The following is a 24,167-nucleotide window of genomic DNA, read 5'->3' on the forward strand; positions in this document are numbered from 1 at the left end:
TATATATATATATATCTGTCTTGTAATTATTTTTGTTGTTTCATAAAAAATATAGCTGCTGTTTTTCTGAGAGCTGTTTGAAATTCACTTGTTAATATAAATGTACTGTGGTGGCGCTTTTCTTTCTGAGCTTTGCCCAGTTGGACTTTCCCAGTCTACAAAGGCAAATAAATAAATAAGTCTCGTTAGCTCAAGACCATGCAGTAGACTGAAGGAATCAAACCTTGAACTATAGGGACTACAACTTCCCTTTATTATGCACAGTCAGACCTAAAAATATTAGGCTTTAAGTCTGCCGACTTTTACCAATCTAGCCAATAACCAGAGGTCAAACTCAGCCCTATACCTTTATATCTGTGAGGTAAAACATAACCACTATGCCAACATTGACACAGCTATTAATAAAGTTTATTTATCTATTTATTTTTATTATATAATTGCCCCTTTTTTTAAACAAAAGCTGAGGGAATCAACCTGGTAACAGAGGATCTACAGCTCACAAATTTAACCACTGCAGTAACTATCAGATTGCAATCCCCTCTACTATGTGAGTAGATTTATAAGTCACCCCATAAATGTGCAGCACCCGCTAGTACCTAATTTTTTGTTTTGCACAGTTAATACCCTGTTTTATATTGCCTTATTACGATCTACTGTGCTTAGACAGCGGACTGCTACCCCCCTACAGCTGTAACAGTTACAAGCCTTGCACATCTCTAAGCTTGGTGTTTTATCATTCTTTTGTTATTTTATTTTTATTTTAAACAGGACACTAAATAACAAAGGCAATTTGAGTTTTAGCCTTCATTTCCTTCAGAAAATGCATGGGAATGCAAAACCTTTTATTCTAGCAACTTTCTAAGTTTATAAGCCCAGTAATTTTGCTTTTGTCCAGATTTTCTGTCCTAAAAGGTTGAAAAATTTGAAGGCAACCACCTCAGCAATGTCAAACAAGTTGCAAAGGAGATCGTAAAAGTGAAGGCCTTGTGAATGAAACAAGGAACGCCAGCGATAACTCAAGACCACCCATCGTAAACCAGCTAAACTGTGACCTAATTACTACAGAAAACTAGTAAAAAAAAACTGCCTTAAACTACCTTGGCCTTGTTATCTGATCTTACCAGTATGTATACAACTACCACCTACTATAAATATGTGTATCTCCTAACAAAAGAGGTAAAGAAACCCCAACATTTAACCTCCTAAGAAAGAAAATACCTTGGATCCTACAACAAAAAAACAGCTCATCACCTTGACACTACAGCCTCGCTTATCAACACAATCTGTAGTGGACTCTCCTTCTGTTAACCTGCTCTTTCTTATATAACCTCCTTCTCTTACTTTGTATCTCTCGAGACCCTCACTCACCTCCTCTCTTCCCCTCCCAACCTTAGATAAAAGCAGACCCCAGTGACAAATTGGTCTGCCAAGAAAACTCCATGAATTATATGTCTCGCTTATACTACAAATGCTAAAAACAACTAAGAAATGAAGTAGTATACATTGTCTTTTCAAATTGTTGCTTACATTATTAGCTTGAATAAAAAGCTGCAAAAATATTATGACATATAAAGGGTTAATTTAAAAATAATATAAAATGCTGAAAAATAAAAGTAGTAAGTGTGCTGGCATAGCTAATTAGATTTTACATCCATGCAAAAGAGTATGTTATTGAGAAACAAAGTTTGTGAAATAGCTACGCAGATGGCAGCTGAAAGTATATCGAAGTAACTTCAAGCAAGATAAAAACCAGAACACAAGCAAGATAGTGCTGGAACACTAAGTTTCAGATAATGCAAGACTGAATTTCCTGGACCAAAAAATCAAGAACAAATCATAAATTAGAAGAACAAAAAAAAAACTGTTATACAAAAAAAAAAAAACTGTATTACATCATACTTTAAAAAAATACCAGACCTTCTGGTATAAATGTAACTGCATAAACAAGCTTTTGGAAATTTGCTACAAAGAGCTGACATATTTGTATTGCTTGCTTGTAGAACCAAAAGGAGAATATAACAGTATAGCCTATCAACTGAAACATTTTGTCTCCTTGTATTTATTGTACTCAGTACAATACAGTAATAAGACTAGTTAATTACAATAAATAGTTGAATGTACTGTGGTATGCTTGCATGCAAAGGCAAGTAACAGACAAAAAAACCAACAGGAAGGCAGTACAAAATTCTTCAAGAAACGCTGGGTAAGTTATACTGTGACTTAATGATGCGGGTAGATTTTCTTAGTATTATTTACGTTGGGAAAAAGATTTAAAACAGGTGATATAATTAATATATTATCATTTTTCCATACTCCTGAATCTATGTATTAACACATTCACTAATATTTGTAAACAGGAGGAAAATTATTATTAGAATGAACTGGATAGACTTTAGGGCTGTCTACAGGATATGCATTTATTTATTTATGATTGAAAAAGTAAAATAAATAAAAGATTAAAAGATGAAGGGTGCAAGTTTCAGTCTTAGTGCATTGTGTTATATCATAGCCCTACTTAAAAGTCATGTTTTGTATATTAATGGTAAAGGTAAGTTTTATTTTAAATGTCCACTTTTGTATTGTCTCTCTTTTGATCAAAATGTGAAGTTCATTTTGTTATTCTTTAAGATAATGCTGTATATGTCCTGTCAGCTCACTAGAACTGGCTTTTCTTCAGATATAACAGCGCCTGGATTTTTATTTCTCTGAGTTTAATGTGATTGTGTTTTGTTTTTTTGCATTGCTATGTACCCTAGCAAAGTTAAGGGGATATCATCCATTCTATGGTTGACCATCCAGTCAATGGCAATTTTTTGGGGGGTTCTACTTATGAATTACACACTATTGTTGAGTATATGTACTGCTTGACTATGCATACTTGTGAGCAGTGCACATGTGTGGGTTATCACTTCTATGTTGTATAATGTTTCTTACTATATGGTAGAGGTACTAGATGGTGTGTGTGTGTGTGTGTGTGTGTGTGTGTGTGTGTGTGTGTGTGTGTGTGTGTGTGTGTGTGTGTGTGTGTGTGTGTGTGTTGTATGTTTGATTAGCAGGACGATGTTATAAGAGTGTGTGTAGGTGATCAGGATTATTTGATAATGATAGCATGTGTTTGATTAGACGAATGAGTTAGTGAGAGTGCATGTTTGGTGTGGAGTGAGAGAAAGGTGTGTTGTGCAAGAGGAGTGTGAGTGTGTGCGTGTGTGTGCATACGCACAACTCTGTGTTCTGGAAGCTCTTACCTCAAGGTGAGTGCAATCTCAAAATTGTTTATATAAGTTTGTGGAGGCTGTGATTTTCCTTATGTTAAAAAGTGTGCAGTGTTTTCCCATTTACCTATGCGAGTGAGAAGCACTTTTTTTTTGACAAATTGCATGCCAAAATCAGTGAGCCAGAGAGCATAAAAAAAAACACAAAAATATTTTTTGCAGTGAGGCAAGCCCCCTTCACCCCCCAAATTACATATACCAGTTCCACAGATGCACCACAGTGAAGAAAAGGGGAAAAACCCTTTAAAGTGCACTGCCAGCTCCTGCAATCCAATATATTGCTGCGAAACTCATTGTGACATTAAATTCTCATTCTAAAGCCATACAGGGAAAGTAGCAATGAAATTGTTTAACAATACCATTTTTTGGTTGTAGATTGTGTGAATGTGTTAGCGTGGCTGAGTTTTGTATAGTGTGTGAGAGGGTCTGTGCTCATTTTGGCTGTATGAGCAAGTTTAAGTGATCTTTGTGTGTAAAGTATTAAAGGAGTGTGCAGTGTCTGTCTGTTTTATTTTCCCATCGAGATGGTTCTTAATCAAGATTTTGGACCTAATCTTATTAAGAGTGTTAAATGAAAACTACACCAGCCAACACCACGCTTAGCAATAACCATTACCAGGCAGTGGCTTTAAGTGCACATGTACTAATTTTTATTTGGAAACAGTGTATGGAATCCTTGCTTTCGGAAGCAATCATTCCAACAGGTAATGCACAGTAATTGCATTGTACCCGTTACTGTTGGGAATTCCAGTTTGTGTTGGTCATATTAACCAGCTGCTGATAGAAGACATTGTATGGGAAGAATAAATGATTTTTGTGGTACTTGCACAGTGTAGATTATTGACCCTGAGCACATACTTTCTAGCAGTTTCCATCAGCGCACCACATTTTTGTGATGCCATCTGATCTGTACCAAGTAAACAAAGCAAAGTTTCATTTTTTTCCTATGTTCTCTACTGCAACAGGGAAACTTTTCTCATGCAGTTAGAATAACAGAAGATAGGGTAGCATTGTAAAGTGTTGTATGATACTTCCTGTTAACCATTTTTACATTTATATACCACAATAACTGGACAAATCCAAAACTAATGGGGTACGAAGACTGAAAATCAGGGACAGATTTTTAATTTTACAAGCTTAAAAATTGCTAGAGTAAAATAACAGGTTTTGCATTAGCGTGCATGAAGTCTGAAACTCAAATGTATGTCATTTTATAAATATATATATATATATATATATATATATATATATATATATATATATATAAATATATATATATATATATAGTAAAAACTACAAGAAAACCCATCCAAGTCAGAGTCCTCACTGTGTAATACATTAAACCTCCCATAGTGGAGACCCATGGGATAAATGCAAATGACCTCATAAGTCATTCAAAGGGGATCCAGTGTCTGTCCGCCTGGGATGACATGCTCGACAAGCCACGCTGCTTCGCTAGAGACGGCTTGCACCTGTCACCCTTAGGCTTTTGAATACTGGCCAAGGCTCTTGCCACCCCATAGTGCTTTTTAGGCAAGGCTCAAAAGACAAACCCACCACCATAAATAGCACAAGTAACAAAAAACTGAGGGTAATGCTACTCAATGCCAGAAGTCTAAACCTCAAAATGCATGCACTTGAGGCACTCCTCAGTAAGGAGAAAATCGATATATATGCAGTAACAGAAACCTGGTTTAAGGCTCCAGAGAGCACCCCAGCACTACCAGGCTACAACTCATACCATACATTTCGGTCACAGAACCCGGACCAAAATACAAAAGGCGGTGGCATATCCATATTCATCAAGGATACTCACACCTCCAGGTTGGTGGCACAGCACGATGCTTTAGAGATCATCTACATGCAACTAACAATGGGCAAAACTGCAATTCAAATTGTAACTTGCTACAAATCACCCACCATGTCCCAGGATCCCCATTCCGCATTTCTGGAAACACTGGGAAATATAAAGGTCCTACCAAACACCCTAATATTGGGTGATTTCAATTACCCAAACATTAATTGGGAGAACTACTCAAGTACTAACTCCCTTGCCCAACATTTCCTAGAATTTATAAACTCAAACGCCCTGGATCAACTGGTCAACACTCCCACCAGAGGTGACAACATATTGGACCTGGCCATCACCAACATGGTGCTCCACACCGGAGGTCAACCTCTCACTGGTTAGATCTGACCATAAACAAATCACTTTGGGTGTCCACATTCCGCCCCCACCCCCAGACAAGGAAACCACCGTGAAAAACTTTTCAAAAGCAAACTTCACGTTACTTAAGATGGAGGTGGAAAGTTTCAAAGCCCCCATGCTAAAGGATAACATTGTCCAAGCTGCAAAATCCTTTACTAATGCATTCTACAGGCACCTACAAGAATGCATGGATCGTGCTATCCTAAGCAAAACCAAGACTCACTCCTCCAAGAAAAGGAAACCAGTCTGGTGGACTCCTGCCATAAACAAGCTATACAATAGAAGGAGGAAACTAGTACAGAAAAGAGTAAAATCCCAAGAAGGGAAGACATCCCTGATCAATATCAGCAAGAAACTACGATCCCTCATAAAGTCATCCAAGGCGAGTTTTGAAAGACAAATTGCCAAGGACTCCAAAGATAACCACAAGGCATTCTTTAGCTATGTCAAGAATCTAAGTGGCAATGCTCAGACTACTCGGAGTTAGTGCAGAATGGTACAAAGTACACTGAACTGACCAATATTGCCAACATCTTGGCAGACATTTTCAACACAAACTTCATCCCTCTCTCACCCCCAAAAGGTGCCATAACCATACCAGAAGAATGTAGAGCTCCTGAAATCATAGACACTCAGGTTAAAACAGCCCTCTCCAAAGCCAAAAACACAGCATCAGTGGGACCAGATGGTGTTCCAGGCCGCGTCCTACACAAGCTCAAAGACAAACTAGCCCCTCACCTAAACAGACTGTTCAAACTCCGCCTCTCCACAGGTTACATACCCATAGAGTGGAGCACAGCAACGGTTATTCTGCTCCGCAAAGGTGGAGCCACAACAGACCCCAGGAACTATCGCCCTATAAGCCTGACTAGCTTGGTGTGCAAGGCTATGGAGCGCATCATTATGGAACTCATTAACAGAGACATTGGAAACCTCCAAACACTGGACCCTACTCAGTTCGGCTTTGCTAAGGGCAGATCATGCCTCCTAAACCCGGTGGACTTCTTTGAGACAGTTACCAAGGCTATAGATGAGGGAAAGGTGGTACACACAGCCTACCTAGACCTCACAAAGGCCTTTAACACTATTCCCCATTCTGGTATTATAGACAAGCTCACCAGCCTGAACATAAACCCCTACGTCACAAGATGGGTTGTCAACTGGCTCACGGACAGAACCCACATGGTAAGAGTTGCAGGAGCTAGGTCTGACTCTAAACCGGTTACAAGTGGCGTTCACCAGAGCTCAGTCCTAGGACCCCCTCCTGTTTGGCATATACTTCTTAGAGGTACAGGCAAGCACAGGAGGACTATGGCTTACCACGTTCACAGACGACTACAAACTAGGGGCTATAATTGACTCTCCAGCTGACACAGACATCCTTCAAAAGGGTCTCACTGAGACGGACACCAGGTGTCAAAATCATGGCCTTGAGCTAAATGCCAAAAAGTGCATAGTCATCCCCTTTGGAAAAAACAAAGTACCCACAAACTACCACATAGGTGGTAGTCCCCTAAATACGGAAGACATAATAAGGGATCTGGGGACCCAAGTAGATAGTAAACTCTCCTTTTATAATCACATTGCCAAAGTGGTTAGAAAATCCTTCTATGTGGCACACCTTATCACAAAAGGGTTCGCATCCAGATCAAAAGAAGTCATTGTGCCCCTCTACTCATCGCTCATCAGACCCATCATAGAGTACAATGCCCCATTTGGGATGTATCTTACAAGACACCTGCAACAGCTGGAAAGACCACAGAAGTAACTCACCAAGAGGATCACTGGCCTCAAACAGATGCTCTATGCAGCTCAACTGAAGAAACTCCAGCTGTACTCGGTTGCATACCGCCTACTCAGAGGTGATCTCTGCCTGACATACAAGGCCATGTCCAACCCAGAACTGATGGACATGCTCCACCTAAAGAAAAGGTTATCCCCTCAAGCCACACGCTCTAGGGATCTAAACCTCACCACAACAATAAATAGGATATGCTGGAGGTATAGATTCCTGTCACAGAGACTTCCCATGCTTTGGAACAAGATTCCAATCTACATTAGGCAGAGCTCCTCGCTAACACTCTTCAAGAGAAACCTTGACAAGCGGATGGGAAACAGAAAGTTTATCCCAGGGATCACTTCAGTGGCTCTGCTGGACAAAGGCACAGGGAACTAATCTAAGGGGGCGGCAAAAGCCAACACATTCTGGCTAGGCTTATAAATGCCTTCGGGCAGATAGCCTAGTACCTACCTATGAACCTATGAACCTAAGAACATTCCAGTGTTTCATCTGCATGACTTCTGAATACCCATGGCTTTTTAGTTTTTACTTTTTAAGTCTTTATGGGTGCATTCAGGCCAATAAAGCCAAACCTAGCTAGCTGTAGACATGCATGTTTCAGCCTTTTTTACTTTATCAGTACAGCATCAATGAATTGTTATTTGGCTGTACTTTGGAAACTTAAAATTAAGCCTGAAGTCTATAAGTATGAGGGAGTTTGTAAAATATCCCAAATAAAATCCTAACCAAAGGGAAAAGGGTTATACAGACAAATTATACAGTAAAAACTGCAAGAAGGTCCCAGCCAAACCAGAGTCCTCATCGTGTAATACCTTACACCTTCTATAAGAGGACTGCCATGGGATATATGTAAATGGCCCATTAAGTGTGTACCAGTGATTCAGCTAAATGGCTTCTGAATGCCTATAACTTTAGCTGAATCAGTTTTATTAAGTGCAAACATGTTTGCAAGATTTTGTCAGAGTATGAGAAAGTTTATAGAGTCAACTATCACTTCCCATTTAGGCAACAGTTAAAAAAAGCTGAAATAAAAAAATCTTGAATGCCAAGTAAATGTATGAAAAACAATGAATTTACTTCATGGTATTTAATGAATTAAGGTAGTTATGGAGTAATGCCAGGGGGTGAAACACTGTCTTTGAATTGCACGTAGGGTGACTATTGTGTGTGCTGCATGTGTATGTGTGGTACTGCAGAGTCTGTTTAGTGGTAGGAAATGTTGAGGTAAAAAGATGTGCAGTGTACAAAATGCCACAGTTATGTTCAGAATTCAAGAAAGACATCTTGCTAAGTACCTTTATGATGTAAGAAGGGTGTTTAATGAAGTTTTGTTAAGCACCTTTCAAAACTGGATCATAAAAAGTGCCCAATGAAGAACAGCAGCAATAAGCCAAAACAACTTTAAAAACTGTAAAGTAGATTAAACGGGCAGATTTCTTTTTTTTTTTTTTTTGTGAATGTGTGTGTGTGTGTGTGTGTGTGTGTGTGTGTGTGTGTGTGTGTGTGTGTGTGTGTGTGTGTGTGTGTGTGTGTGTGAGAGAGAGAGAGAGAGCGAGAGAGAGAGCTTAGTCACTTACAGCTTTTTAAGCTGTTACAGCATCAAATATGCAGTTTGTTTCCAGCTTGCATTAAGTATGCCATACCTTTCAAAGGTATAAAATATTTTGCATGCCTGGAGTTTCTTTTGTCTCTCTCTCTCTCTCAGCTGAAAAGTAAAGCTTCATGGGCAGTTGTGTACTATAGGACACATCATGGTACTTCATGTAGGTATGGGCACTGCTGACTTGATTGACATCCCGATGGTGTTGTCAGTTAAGTGTTTGATCCTTTTTTAATTCTGTACTTCTTGACCATTAAAATGTTTAAGAAGGTTGAAGTATACAAACTAAAACTGTAATGGGCAAGACTGACTTAATGTCAGTGAAAGACAGCTGCACACTTTCAGCAAGGGGCTGCTGCCCCCTCCCTCTGCATCCCCTGCTTACTACTGTCCATCCTGCTGTGTCTTAAAATAAACAACTGCTGCATGTTCTACAGAATTCAACTTAAGATATATCCACAGCAGTGTGTTACAGCTTTCTGAGCTGTAATAGAACTCCTACAGTTTCTGCTTTCTCTCTCTCTCTCTTTCTCTCTCTCTCTCTCTCTCTGTAAATGGCACTACATGAAGTAGGTAAAGCTCTATGCACTATAAAGTGTAACAACTGTCTCTCTGTAATCATAACAAAGCTGTTATATGTTCTTGAAGTGGATATCAAGGAAATTGCCTTCAGTTGTTGCTTCACTCCACTTTTGAGGTTCATTTTTTGACATCCATTTCATTACATCCGAGTGACTCCTCCAGGTGCATCTACAGTTAACTTCTGTTGAAGCCTCTAAGTGTCAAATATTGCTTGTTCATATTTGTATCAATAATTCCAAAAACATGCTATGTACAAGGTTTTAAAAGATTTCATCTTAAAACTGACACAGTGGCAAACAACTGCATTAATATCTGGCCTCTCTGTCTAGTGCAAGTAAATAGATAGATATTAACTGTTGTTTTTATGTATTAATTTATATAGATATAATTTTCACATTTTGCTAAATATCTCAACAACCAAGTACCACAGACAGAACTCCTTAGCCTCATATGAAAGCTCTCAGCTAGATAAATAAAGTATTGCTGACAGTATGTGTGTAATGTTAGCGTTTTCTGAAATATTGTAAGCTGTTTACAAAATATTACAAATTTAATATTTACTGTGTTTACTGTGGCTTATAAAATTTGGTTTAAGATCTAGAACCTAAAGAAGACTACCACTGTAAAACTAGTTTGTGCTGAAGCGTTTGCCATTTATACTACTTTCATAATCCTTGTGGTTCCAAATATATGAACATTTGTTTGAAATGTGAGGACATAATTTGATTCTGACAAAAGGCTTAGGCTCTGCCCATTGGAAGTTACAATGCAAACTTCTTGAGCTCCATTGGTGTGAATGAGTTAAACATGTAACAAGTTTGTTATGATCAGAGACCTGCTCACAGTCCTCTGTATTGTGCTGTGTGGAAGCATGTGGAGTGATGAGTTAAAGTGGCATTGTAATTAATGTTCACAAGTGAAGTAGTGTGTGTGTCATGTCGGGTGAGTTTTTAGCTTTTCAGATTCCATTGATTTGTAATATGCTGATATGCTTGATAATATGGAAGTATTAGGGAACCCATTCTCCCCTAGAGGACTTAAGTCTTCTGTTTAATATTTATTTATTTAATTAATTTTGTATTGATTTACTTATTGAATTATTGAACACCTTTACCATAAATTCAAATGATGGCACAATAATCTCCCCTGATCCCTCTACAAAACTATTAGGTGTCATCATAGATAATAATCTAAAATTCGACCTACATGTTAACCAAACTATCAAAACCATCAATAAAAAACTAGGGTCACTTTACAGAATAAAAGCCTTCCTAACCCCTCTAGCTAAAATTGCCATAGCTCACTCTCACCTTCTTTCAACCCTTCTGTATGCATCCTCTCTACTCTCGAATTTAAACAAGACTGTCCTTAACAAACTCTCAATTTGCTACAACTACATTGCCAGGTTTGCCACTGGGCTGCCACACATCATTGCATCAATCTAAACCAGCTTGGGTGGCTTGAACTACCCGGCCTAATCCAGTAAAACCAACTGATTGTGGCCTATAAAATCCTCTATAATCCAGACAATACTCCTGCACTTAAAAATATTATCACCCGCTATAACAATCCTAGACCACTTCGATCCTCTAACAAACTACTAATTCAGACTAACAAAATTAATAACACAGCCGGTCACTCTCTCTTTGCAAACTCTGTAAGTAGATCCTGGAACTTTCTTCCAGCTGATATTACCTTACTTTCCACCTTAGGTCAATTTAAAACTAGACTCAAACAACATTTGTCACTTAACTGGCTATGTCACTGTATCAAGCCTGGCTAACTCTCTCTAGAATGTGTAAAAATCTGTTAACCATTTTACTGTGTAATTTAATTTAATCCTGATGTAAGCTCGGGATTAACTCTAACCTGTGGAACTTGTTTAACTTGCTTACTTATGTAATCTCTGTAAATAGTCTGTTTGTAATATGTAATGCTGGTATTATGTAATGCTGTGTCTGCTTACCCTTGGAGCTTTTCTCCCTGGGCCTCCGCTGAAAATGGACATGCATCTAGTCAGACTATCCCGATCAACAAATGTAAAATAAAAATAAATAAAATGGTGTTACTACAAGTGTTCGAATCCCAGGCACTTGAAGATCACTGTTTTACAGCCAGGGACTAGGGTGTCTTGTACCTCACGCAGCCGACTGCTCACAGTTGAACTCAAGTACATGTTCAGATGAGGTGCGGCAGCCATGTGGGGAGAGTTGAGCTGCAACTTTTCAACCAAACACAGTAGCCAAATTCAAGCAAAGTAAGTCAAGCAGCTCCAGAGATGGAGTTGGAGGGGCATCAAAGAGGGTTTCAAGCCGAGGTCAGGTGTGGTGTGGGATTTAGTTTTATAGAGTGGGAGAGTTGTGTTTAGGAAATAATAGGAGATTTTAAATGTATGGAATATGAATGGAGTTTTAAGGTTAAAGGTTTATTGGGACTTTAGGTTTAAGAAGTAAGATGGGCATTTTAGGTGTTGGGAGCAAGGAGGCAGTTTAAGGTTAGTGAGACGAGTACTATGGTTAGAATTAGTGACCGGATGGGAGTTTTAGGAGTAGAGTTAATGTTCTGGTAGGGCTATGTAGTTTCTTAGGGTCAGGTGGTCAGAGGGCTAGGTAATTAACAAGGATCAGGCTAGTGGTAGTTGCAAGTGTGTTGCAAGCTACTAGGACATGAGCTCTTGTAGTAGACTCATCTTGCACATGAGCTTTTGTAATAGGCTATCCTTGCATACGAGCACTTGTAGTAGACTCTACTTGCACAAGAGCACTTGTAGTAGACTCTGCTTGTGCAATAACACTTGCAGTAGACTCTTACTTCCACATGAGAACTTGCAGTAGACTCTGCTTGCACATCATTACTTGTAGTAGACTCTCCTTGCACAAGAGCACTTGTAGTAGACTCTCCTTGCACAAGAGCACTTGTGCAATAACACTTGCAGAAGACTCTTACTTCCACATGAGAACTTGCAGTAGACTCTGCTTGCACATCATTACTTGTAGTAGACTCTCCTTGCACAAGAGCACTTGTAGTAGACTCTCCTTGCACAAGAGCACTTGTGCAATAACACTTGCAGAAGACTCTTACTTCCACATGAGAACTTGCAGTAGACTCTGCTTGCACATCATTACTTGTAGTAGACTCTCCTTGCACAAGAGCACTTGTAGTAGACTCTCCTTGCACAAGAGCACTTGTAGTAGACTCTCCTTGCACTTTAGCACTTCTAGTAGACTCTATTTGCACATGAGCACTTAATAGACTCTGCTTGCATATCAGCACTTGTGGTAGACTCTCCTTGCATATGGGCACTCTTAGCACACTCTGTATGCACATGAGCACTTGTAGTAGGCTTTCCTTGCACATGAGCACTTGTTAGAGTCTACTTGAATCAGAGGTCACTAACGTGTAAATACATGCTTGTGTACATTTCCCTTAAAACTTCAAGGAAGTGCATTTTGGTTTGTGTGACCTTTTTGTGAAGTATGATTTGAAACATTTTAAGTGAGTCAGTGTTATGCATTTCAAGGTACTGTCCTTTGGCATTGAGTAGATTAGTTGTAAGTACACATTATTTAGCGTGAATATAGAGAATGGAAAAAAGAAAAAAATACATCATTCTCCTGTCGTTTAAAGATTTTTTAGTTAACTTTACTGATGACACATTTCTTCAATTGGATTGGCCCTGTTAGCATGTCATGAATAGCATGATTATGTACAGTTCATTATGCATGATTGTTTCCTGAGATGCTGCTCCAGATGTGTTTCAAGTGCATAACAGCAAAACATTAAAGCAAAGAGCATGGTAGTATTAGATGAGTAGTAGACTTCTGCATTTAGCTTTTAAGTTTAATTTTGTGTGGCCTGCATATACACTAAAAATAAAATTTTATATTATCATCTTGAGATATTGTATCATTTTGCTTCTGCTATTATTACCTTGATGTTTTAAAAGCATGTGTCAAATGCAACCCTCCGCTACTTAGACAAAAAAGCTTGTATAACACAGTATAGCCATAGAGGCAAGCATGCGTCATTGAAGTTTCCATGTGTATTGTAGACTATTTTCTGCTATGCTGAACATTATGAACATTAATATAAGTCTCAATCTCACTGGACCATAAATAACAAAGTGCTGTAAGCATAGCATATCATTGTTTGTTTCATAGCAGAAGCTCACCATTTCCTACATCACTGTTATATACTGGCAAAACAAGGCTGACTTTGTAATGTGATCTTTTACTGCATGAGGATTTGACACATTTTTGAAGGGATTTTATGTGAACCTTGTAGTTATGAACTGCGTTTGGTACTTAGGTTATTAAGTATGCTTGCACATTTCATGCCCCAAAGGCTTGTCTTGTAGCAAGGTTAACAAATGGAAATGAGTAGGTGACCCCAAAACCTGATAGTCATGATTTCTGAGATCTGCTTTCAGATTTAAAAAGTCTAATTTAAAAATATAAGTATTTTTCCCTGCTAAAACCTTAAAATTTATAGTAATAAAATATTCTCAAGACTGTGGTAATATGTGCTGCAGTCAAAAAGGGACAGTTGTACACCTTTTGAGAGTGGATGTTGAAACTGTCATTATTTCTAGTAATGTGAGGATCGCTAAGGCCTTATCACCTAGTGAGTACATAGGTCTTCACAAGGAATGTGGACAAATCATGTAGTAATGGAGGTGCAGATGCTGGATAAAGAGTCTGATGGACATTGTGTTCATGTGGCATCTTAGGAAGGATTTTCTGAGGATCGTCGGACATTTCCTCAGGAAGTGCTGCACAATAATACCTTTGATCCTTTCTGATGCTTCAGCAAACAAGACGGCTAATGTCAGATGTATTTTGAGTTCCAAGAACAGTAATTGGAATCACCTAATGGAACTACAGCCGTGAATTTGAGGGACTATGTGATAAGTCTGAGATTGTTGTTTCATGGAGTATTTGCTCTACTCTGAGGTACAGTGATCTTTGAGCATGTGTAAATAGTATGGAACTCAGAGGATTGTGGGGAAATGGTTTATTGATGTAACAGTAAGTTCAAAATATGCTGTTTTTGCTGAAATTGCAGCCTATATTTTTTGGACATTCAGGACCCACAATAGTGGGTCTTGCACTTGCCATAAAAGCCAGGTAGCTCAGAGATCACCATGGGGTCTATGTCAGACCATCAAATGGCCACATTATTGAATGTCATCTCGTCAACAAGGCAGGCCATCAAACCCCCAGTGTGGGGGCTGCACCTGCCACACCCTCCGCTAATTATATATACTGACTCCAAGATCGCACTGCAGTGGAGAAAAGGGCAAATTTCATGATCCCCAACATAATGCGATCTAACTCACAATGGTTTGACAGTCTGCATTGTCAACAAGATAATATATTCGACATTGTGGCTGTTTGATGGTCTGCCATAGACCCGACGACCATGTGACACAAAAGCCCCAAAGTGTAGCTTATCCATTTCAGATAGAGAGAATAGGAGCTCCACCTCAAAGGCATCCCTTGATATGCAGGTCAGGGGATTATGCTTCACCACCAGGTGTTCTGGGTGCACAAGGGCATATTCACCATCACTGAGAGTATCTGTAAAAATTCACTAAGAACCACCATTATGTTCATGAAGACCACCAGCCTTATGAGGCAATTGAGGATGGTATGTGCATCACAACAATATAGAATCAGCTGCATCTCTAACAACTTTAGCGTCTGTCTCGGAAAGCAGAAATAGTGGCTTGCTACTGTTAGGCTGCCAAGGGCCAAGAAAATTTAGTAAAGCTGAAGAAGTAAAGTGAGATAAAAGTCTTCAGCAGATATTATGCAGAGAGCAGGTGAGGGTAATTAAAAAAAGGAGGGATGCATAAAAGAAAATTATTTTATTAGTTCTGCAACCAAACTTTAAAGAAGTTAATAATAACACTAGCTTTCATTAAGAGAAATATGCAAGAGCAAGAAAGCATGCTCTGAAAATAGAGGGAGCTAAGCAAGGGACAGTGTGAAAAAAGTCCCCCCAGGAAAACTGGCAGGCATAGACCCCCCCCCCATAAAAGAAATAAGTTCAAGGTTCAAAACATTAAGAAATTCAAGATTAAGGGGGGAAAAAGACAGGAGTCTTAAGGTTGAAATATTAGGAGGGGCAGGTTGTTGGGTGCCTAGTATCAGCAGTATATCCAACGCACAGAAAATGAAAACAAAAATGAATGCGTTAAAAGCAGTTCTTATTTGCCACCAAGTGCTGTGTTACTGTGAAATAGTAAAAAAGTGACTCTAGTCTGAAAGTAGTCCAGACTCTTAAGTGCAGAAGTGATTTTAATGCCTAGTTGCAAAGGCCAAGTTTTGTTCTTCTATGAAACAACGGTGTGACTATTTTTTAATGATGAGGTGCAGGTTCCTCCATGGCAATAGGAAACAAAATCTCCCTGTTGCTCTATGAGCATTGATTCCTCTCTGGAACTGCTGCGCTGAAGTTCCTATGAAATGCTGGGAGACGCCGACCTTCTCAGACATTATCATTTGCTCTGTAGAACACTCTCCCATTTCAGGAATCCAAGAGCTTGGCCCCTTCAGAGGTTAGCAGGTTACACATAAATTATATGTGTTATCTTGTCACGAGAATTGTGTTGCCTGGGCACAGTCCCTTCATTTTTGTGACATCGTTGTGGTGTTCATTCAGCTTCATGTCACTGGGACCTTTTCTGTATTTAAACTCCCCGTTTAACTGCACCTTAATAAGAGAGAGGAAGAGTCAGGAAGAGGTCAGATGCTTAAATAGTACCATGATATATAGAGGTCCAGGGCTGGGAGGGTTTTAAGACCTCAGTATGAAGGTGTTTTTAACAACAACAACTGCCAGTATATAACCGGTGACATAGAGATTGCTCTTTTCTGAACTCCTCTGTCACTGTTTAAGTGAAAATTCAGTCATTTAATTTACAAACTGGAAACTTAAATCTGACTTGTTATTATTCTGTAGGTTGAAAACAAAGGCTATACTTTCACTAATAAAAACAAACCAGTAAAAGAACTGATGATTCATGGCTGTAATGGCACATACATTATTCACTCCAATACCCTGGTATTAAATCACATTCTGTGCTGGTTCATTTAACTGCAGACATCCTTTTGAATAGATGTCCTTTAAGGTATTCTAGGTGAAGATTTGTCATCTGTATACCACCCAGCATAGCTTTGTCATAATAAAGAAGTAAACACTCATTGGAATCAAGTCAGTTCTTCATTAGAGTACTCTTTGAGATAAAATTACTGCCTTTTGTCCATACTAAGTAAATGGTAGTAATAATCTTAGAAATAAATAATAAAGAGTTAATACCATGATTGCATCAGGCCTGATATGATGTAATTATAGTGCACCAGTACTGGCAGATTACCATTGTGTCATCACTGCATGCTGCTTTTGTACTGCAAACCACTAACTGCACTCATATTGCATTTTTGTCTTCCTCAGGAAACCAGTGAAGCAGCCCTTCATCTGCATGATACTAATGAGGTATTGCATCTTAACAAGGAAATGAACATAGTATTTTCCTTAGAGTTTCATTGCTTTTCTAAAAAAACTTATGACTCAGCAACTGTAATAATGTCTTAGGTTGAGAATACTGGGTAATTGTATGCAGTGACAGCATAATTATGCAAAATGTTGATTATTAAAGTTATGCATATGTTCAAAGGATCTTATATTACTAATTTTATTATCTAATTAGGGATATGTTTAGGTTTCCTGTAAGACAGTGATTTGTTTAAAATTAAGTACCTCTGTTTATTAGTCAGAAAATGACTACATTGTTTTGTGTTGTTTAATTATCGCACAGTAAGTATCATAAAATGGTTGCCATTAATGCGTGAGTCTGTGTGTGTGTGTGTGTGTGTGTGTGTGTGTGTGTGTGTGTGTGTGTGTGTGTGTGTGTGTGTGTGTATCTGTGTGTCTGTCTACATGCCAGCAAGCGATCGCATATCCGTAGTTTTTATCTGAAAAGTCCACAGTGGAAAATGTATTTATTATTTATTTAACATTTGTTAACTGGGAAAGTCTGACTTGGAACAAAGTTAATTTTCAGCACAGGCCCGGGTAAAAACACTCTACATGCATATCTTTGTAACATGGGAGGAAATGGGAGTACCTAGAGGAAACCCACACAAACACAGGGAGAACAATGAGACTCCACACAGAAGCCACACCAGCCGAGAATCAAATCAGAGAACCTCTTGCTTTGAGTTAACAACGCTACCACTGCACCACTGTGCCATCCGAGGATGTTAATCCCATGTACCTGGCCTGGTGGTAGTACAGGTAGATGTAAAAGGTCATACAGCACATAAATACCAAAAACAGCAAGGAAGTTTTCACAGTGTTCTGGCAGTCAGTATGAATATCACACCAGGCTTCCCCTAAATATAGGCCAAGCCTATATGGCTATATGGGGAGCCACTAACCCACATGCACAGTTAAAAAGGCAACTTAAATTAAACAGATCTTTTTGTATTTTTGGCATTCTGCATGAAATCAGTCATTTTATACTCACACTGATTTATATGCTTATTTATTTTATTTACTTTTGTTGACTATGTTAATCGTTTTAGGCTTGGCCTATATTTATGGAAAGCCTGGTGTGATATTCGTACTGACTGCTAGGTGTAATTTGCCCAGAACACTGTGAAAACTTCCTTGCTGTTGGGTATGGTCTTTGCACAAGAGTGTGAAGCACAGGTGACCTCCATTTGTACTTACATGGGCACAGTAGACATTCTGTTCATATTTTTTTATGTCTTTAGTAGATACAGATATGAAGTATTGGGGTAAGTGTCAAATGGCTGTGTAGGAACGTAATACCTACTGTTCTGACTGTAGTTTTGGGCATGTATGTGTGAAGCGTTAGAGGTTAGCTGTTTGTAGATAGGGAACTGACAAGAATTCATGAAGAAGGGTTAGAATTGTTAGGTTTGCTGAACTGGTGACCATTGCTTCTGCATTCATAGGTAGGTACTAGGCTATTGGCCCTAGGGCCTATATAAGCCTAGCCAAACGGTACCCTGGCTTTCGCCACCCAAGAATATTATTTTCCTATGCCGCTGTCGAGCAGAGCCACAGAAGTGATCCCCGGGGTGAATTTCCTATCTCCAATCCAGTCATTAAGATTTTTCTTGAAGAGTGCTAATGAGGAGCTTTGTTTGATATAGGTACCTAGTTTGTTCCAGAGTATGGGAAGTCTCTGGGACAGGAATCTATCCTATCAGCATGTTCTGTTTATTGTGGTGACAAGGTTTAGGTCCCTAGAGCGTGTAGCTCAGAGGGATTTCTTTATATGGAGCATGTCCAACAGCTTGGACAGTTTGACATAGCTTTGTATGTTAGGCAGAGATCGTCTCTGAGTAGACAGAGTAAAGCTGGAGTTTTTCTGAGACGGTCTGCGTAGGGCACCTGTTTGAGGCCAGTAATCCTCTTTGTGAGGTATTTCTGCGGCCTTTCCAGTTGTTGTAGATATCTAGTGAGGTACATACCAAAAGGGGCATTGTACTCTATAATGGGTCTAATGAGTGATGAGTAGAGGGAACAATGACCTCTTTTTTCCTGGATAAGAAACCTTTTGTGATGAGGTGTAGAAGGATTTCCTGACTACTGTGGCAATGTGATTATCAAAGGAGTGACTACTGTCCACCTGTGTCCCAAGGTCTCTTATCACACTTTCGGTGTTAAGCAGACTACCGCCTATGTGGTAGTTCATGGGTACAAAGTTTTTACCAAAAGTGATGACGATGCACTTTTTAGCATTGAGCTTGAGGCCATGGCTTTGACACCAGGCATCTGTCTCAGTGAGGCCCTTTTGTAGGATGTCCACATCGTTAGGAGTTTTGATTATGGCTCCTGGTTTGTAGTCATCTGTGAACTTTGTTAGCCAAAGACCTTCTATGTTAGCCTGTACTTCAGAGAAGTAGATACCAAACAGGAGAGAATCCAGGACTGAAGCCTGTGATACTCCACTTGTCACTGGTCTGAAGTTGGATTTAGAGTCCGCTACTTTCACAGTGTGGTTTCTGTCAGTGAGCCAGTTGGCAACCCATCTTGTGACATAGGCATTTATACCTAGTTTAGTGAGTTTATCTATAATTCCAGAGTGGGGGATGGTGACGAAAGCCTTGGTGAGATCTAGATAGGCTGTGTGAACCATCTTACCCTCATCTACAGCTTTGGTGACCACTTCAAAGAAGTCTATCAGATTTAGGAGTCATGATCTGCCTTTTACAAACCCGAACTGGGTAGGGTCCAGAGTTTGGAGATTACCAATGTCATTGTTTATAAGTTCCATGATGATACATTCCATAGCCTTGCAGACCAGGCTCATCAGGCTAATGGGGCAGTAGTTCCCGGGGTCCATGGTGGCTCTCCCTTTGTGGAGTGGGATAACCATTGCTGTGTGCCATTCAGTGGGCACAAAGCCTGAGGTGAGGCTATGATTGAACATGGTAATTAGGTGGAGTGCCAGTTCATTCTGTAGTTCGTGTAGAACATAGCCTGGCATGTTGTCAGGTCCCACGGATGCTGTGTTCTTGGCTTTGGAGAATGTGTTTTTTACCTGTGCAGCCATGATTACAGGAACTTTGCATTCTTCCAGTATAGAGATGGGCCGTTTAGGGGGTGAGAGGGGGGTAAATTTAGCACTGAACCTGTATGCCAGGATGTTGGCAATATCAGTTGGTTCTGCATATGTAGTGCCATTGTGCTGTAACTCAGAGCATATCTGAGTGTTGCCCTTGAGATTCTTGACATAGCTATAGAATGCTTTGTGGTTGTCTTTAGAATCAGTGGCTTTTTTTTCATAACTAGCTTTGGAGGATTTTATGAGGGATTTCAGTTTCTTACTGAGGCTGACCAGGGAGTTCCTCCAATCATGGAATTTTACTCTTTTTTGCAACAGTTTCTTTCCTCTGTTGTGGAGTTTGTTTATGGCAAGGGATCACTAGATTGTCTTTCTTTTTTTGGAGGATAGCATCTTGGTTCTCTTAGGGATTGCACAATCTATGCACTCATGTAAGTACTTATAAAGTGCATTTGTATAGGATTCAGCAGTCGTACCTCTATTGTCCGTCAGCATGGGTATCGTGAAGTTTGCCACTTCTGTCTTAAGAAGCATGAAGTTGGCTTTGGAGAAATTTTTTACGGTGGTTTCCCTAATGGGGGGTGGGATGTGGATGTCTAGGGTGATTAGCTTGTGGTTGGATCTGACCAACGAGGAATTGACCTCTGGTGTGGAACACCAGTTGCCTATGTTGGTAATGACCAGGTCTAGGATATTGTTGCGTCTGGTGGGGTGTGGATAAGTTGATCCAAGGCGTTGGAATTTATGAATTCCAGAAAATGTTAAGCACAAGAGTTGGTACATGAGTAGTTTTCCCAATTAATGGTGGGGTAGTTGAAATCGCCCATTATTAGGGTGTTAGGTTGTACCCTAATATTTTCCAGTGTATCAAGAAATGAGGAGTGGGAATCCTGGGGTATGGTGGAGGATCTGTAGCAAGCTGTAATTTGGATTGCGGTCTTGTCCAGAGTTAGTTCCACTTGGATAATCTCAGATGCATTATGCTGAGCAACTAGCCTGGAGGTGTGAATATCTTTAATGAATATGGACACTTCTCCACCTTTAGTGTTTCGGGCCAGGTTAGGTGGCTGAAAGATGTGGTGCTCTCTGGAGCCTTGAACCAGGTCTCTGTCACTATACAGATGTCGATGTTCTCCATTTTTAGGAATGCCTCGAGTGAGTGCATTTTGAAGTTTAGACTTCTAGCACTGAGTAGCATTACCCTCAGATTTTGCTTGCTTGTACCTGTTATGGTGGTGAATTTGTCATTTGAACCTTGCCTAAAAAGGCACTGTAGGGGTGGCAAGAGCTTTAGCCAGTATCCGGAATCCCAAGGGCGACAGGTGCAGGCCATCTCTGGCAAAGCATCGTGGTCTGTCGATCATGTCATCCCAGGCAGACAAATACTGGATCCCCTTAGAATGACTCCAGAAGCTGAGCCAATTGTTGAAGTCAATCATTTTGTCCTTATACTGTGGTATCCTTTTGGGTGATGGCAGGATGCTACTCAGGGCTAGGGTCATACCTGCCTGGGCTACAAGATTGGACAGCTCCATGTCTCTTTTCATGTAGTGCAGGGAGGTACGTCTCAGGTCATTCACACCAACATGGACAATGACATAGTCATATTTGTACTTGTTGTGGAGTGACCTGAGTGCGTGCATTATGTGGCGGATCCTGGCACCCGACAGGCAGCTGACAGTAACTTTCTCCTTGTTTAGCCTGGTGAGTGGAACATCAATGTGCCTGACTATAGACTCACCTATGACTAGAGTGTTGGGTACGTTGTTATGCCTTATGGGCTGTGGTTGAGTGGCACACTGAGTTTGTGGGCTGTGTGTCATTTGGGTTGTGTTGGGGGGGTGGAGGTTGCTTGCATTTCTGCTTTGGAGGTCCCTGTTGCTTGGGCAGATTTTTATTGAGAGCCTCCGCAAATGTAGGTGTGTGTTTTGTGTTTCTGTGTGTGTGTTTTGTTGGTGTGGGTTTTGAGGGACTATGTGATGAGTGCGGTGTGGTGCAAGTGTTTACCTTCTCCTTTTGACTGTCTATTCCTGTCTTGGGTGAAGAGAGCTTTGTTTCCAGTTTGGCTATATAAGTGCATCTCTCACAGGTTGTAGTGTTGGGTGGTTGGAGGAGAGGGTTGTCTGTGTACATGAGGCAATTGCTGCTTTGCCCCAAGATGCCCAGATTCATCAGATAGACAGGAGAAAACACCGGGAGCTGATACTTAGACATGCCTGGATAGATGCTTATTTATTAAGTACTAAAAAACGTTTTCCTCTAGACAAGTGAGGAAAGTTGGAAGCTGTAGTAGTTTGTAGCTTATTTAGTGCTTACAATGTGTTCTGAACAAGTGCTGAGCTCAAAGAAACAGATTTGAGTACTGAAACTAAAAAACTGGCTAGTTTTAAGAAACAAAATTAAACTAGAAGACTTCCCTCCAACACAGAAAGGCTTGGGGGCTCAGAAACTTACAAACAGTCCTGGATACAGCAAATCTATGTCTGGACTAGACGACTTACAGGAAAGGCAGGATACAAGCTTAGAAAATATTTATTTATTCGTTTTGTAAAGCAGAAAGGGGAAAGGAGGAGCAGAAGCTAACTGGGTTGGCCTTCTGAAATGTTCTCCCTGGTTTAGGTAGAATGAGGTAATGACACTAGACTGAGAGGAGTGTCCCAGATCAAATTTATAGTAGGGGAGGGCAACTGCAAAGCCACCAAGTATATTCAGCTTTTTTGTGGGAAGTGTCCTGTAATTTGATTGGCTAAGGCCTAGAATATCTTTCTTTGTTAGAGAATCTTATGAACTTTGCTTTACAGCACTTTATCACCTGTTTTGCTGCATTTCTGAGAAGAATAAATCCATTCTCTATTTTCCATTGAAAGAAGATATTTCCATGTAAACTATGCTTCATCTCTTAGTTTGTAAAGAGCTGTTTTTATTTTATTTATTTATTTTTATTTTATTTATTTTGCATTTGTTGACCGGGTTAGTCCGACTGGATATATGTCCATTTTCAGCAGAGGCCCAGGGAGAAAAGCTCCACATACCAAAAAAGAGACAGTACATACATCACTGAGTGATAAACTCAGGCAGACATGTTTAGAAAAATATAGACAAAGAATACGGGCAGATATCAGTATACACAATGTGCAGACTTGCATCTGATTGGCAGAGACGTATCAGAAAATGTGAACATAGAATACAATCAGATCTCATAATTCACAATGCTTAGACATTCAAATGCTATGAGGCATCGATACTTGGCAAAACAGCAGGTTGGGTAGCAAGACATGTATTAGTGAAGTGGATGTTACCATTGCTGTTACCACTTTAGTTTTGGCTGGGTTATTTATTTATTGACATTTGATTACAGGGTAGGTCCAACTAGGTAGAAGTCCATTTCCAGAGGAGGCCAAGGGAGAAAAGCTCAAAATTATTACAAACATCTTAAGAACAATAATTTTTCAATCTTCAAAAATAAAACAAAAACATCAGCAGTCTAAATAATTATAACATATTAGACATAATATAGAAGCATTGGTTAAGAATCGATACAAGGTATATGGCAACTATTTAATATTTAGAGAAATTTTAGAAGGTTTATAGACAAATTAAAGGTAAGTTAGTCTAATACCGATAGGAATTGCAATATGAGTTGAGAGAAAAACAGACTTATGGTATATTTAGAGAGAAAGTCATGGAAGACAATTAGATAGCAGTAAGGAAGTTAATGAATAATGTAGAGTAAGGAGGTATAAGGAATGAAAAGGTACTTGTTCACATTTAGGAATATAGCTTACCTGGTTTTGAGCAAGAAAAGAGGCAAATTTTAGCTAGGAAGTTTTTCAGAGTAGTTTTGAAAGATGGGAGGTCATTGACCTGATGGATACAGGTAAGGAGTTCCAGGCCATGTCAACGTTGTACGGATACAGACAATTCCCAGCAGATTTGCTAGGTTTGTAGACAGACAGTAGTTTTTGGTCATTGGATCACAGTGACTGACTGGGAACATAGCTGTTTATAATGTTTTTAATGCTGGACAGACAGATGGATCCCGGATAATGTTATAGGTGGTAAGAAGTGTGTGTGTTAGTTGATGTGGCAGTTTTAAC

General features: G+C 39.6%; 1 protein-coding gene across 11 annotated transcripts in view; it reads left to right on the top strand.

The window, feature by feature from the left end:
- HSPG2 (heparan sulfate proteoglycan 2) overlaps positions 1–24,167 on the top strand; it is a 2,126,006-nt gene that overhangs the window by 1,988,864 nt on the left and 112,975 nt on the right. For 10 of the 11 annotated variants that reach the window (XM_044063227.1, XM_044063231.1, XM_044063228.1 and 7 more), the window contains one exon: positions 16,923–16,964. The exons of the other annotated variant lie outside the window; for it this stretch is intronic. In XM_044063227.1, coding sequence (XP_043919162.1) covers positions 16,923–16,964 — 42 coding nt within the window. The remainder of the gene's footprint in view (positions 1–16,922; positions 16,965–24,167) is intronic. 11 annotated transcript variants of the gene reach the window in all.

The sequence above is a fragment of the Protopterus annectens genome, chromosome 2.part1 (genome assembly GCF_019279795.1).
Source record: "Protopterus annectens isolate FY-2018-M chromosome 2.part1, PAN1.0, whole genome shotgun sequence".
Lineage (NCBI taxonomy): Eukaryota > Metazoa > Chordata > Ceratodontiformes > Protopteridae > Protopterus > Protopterus annectens.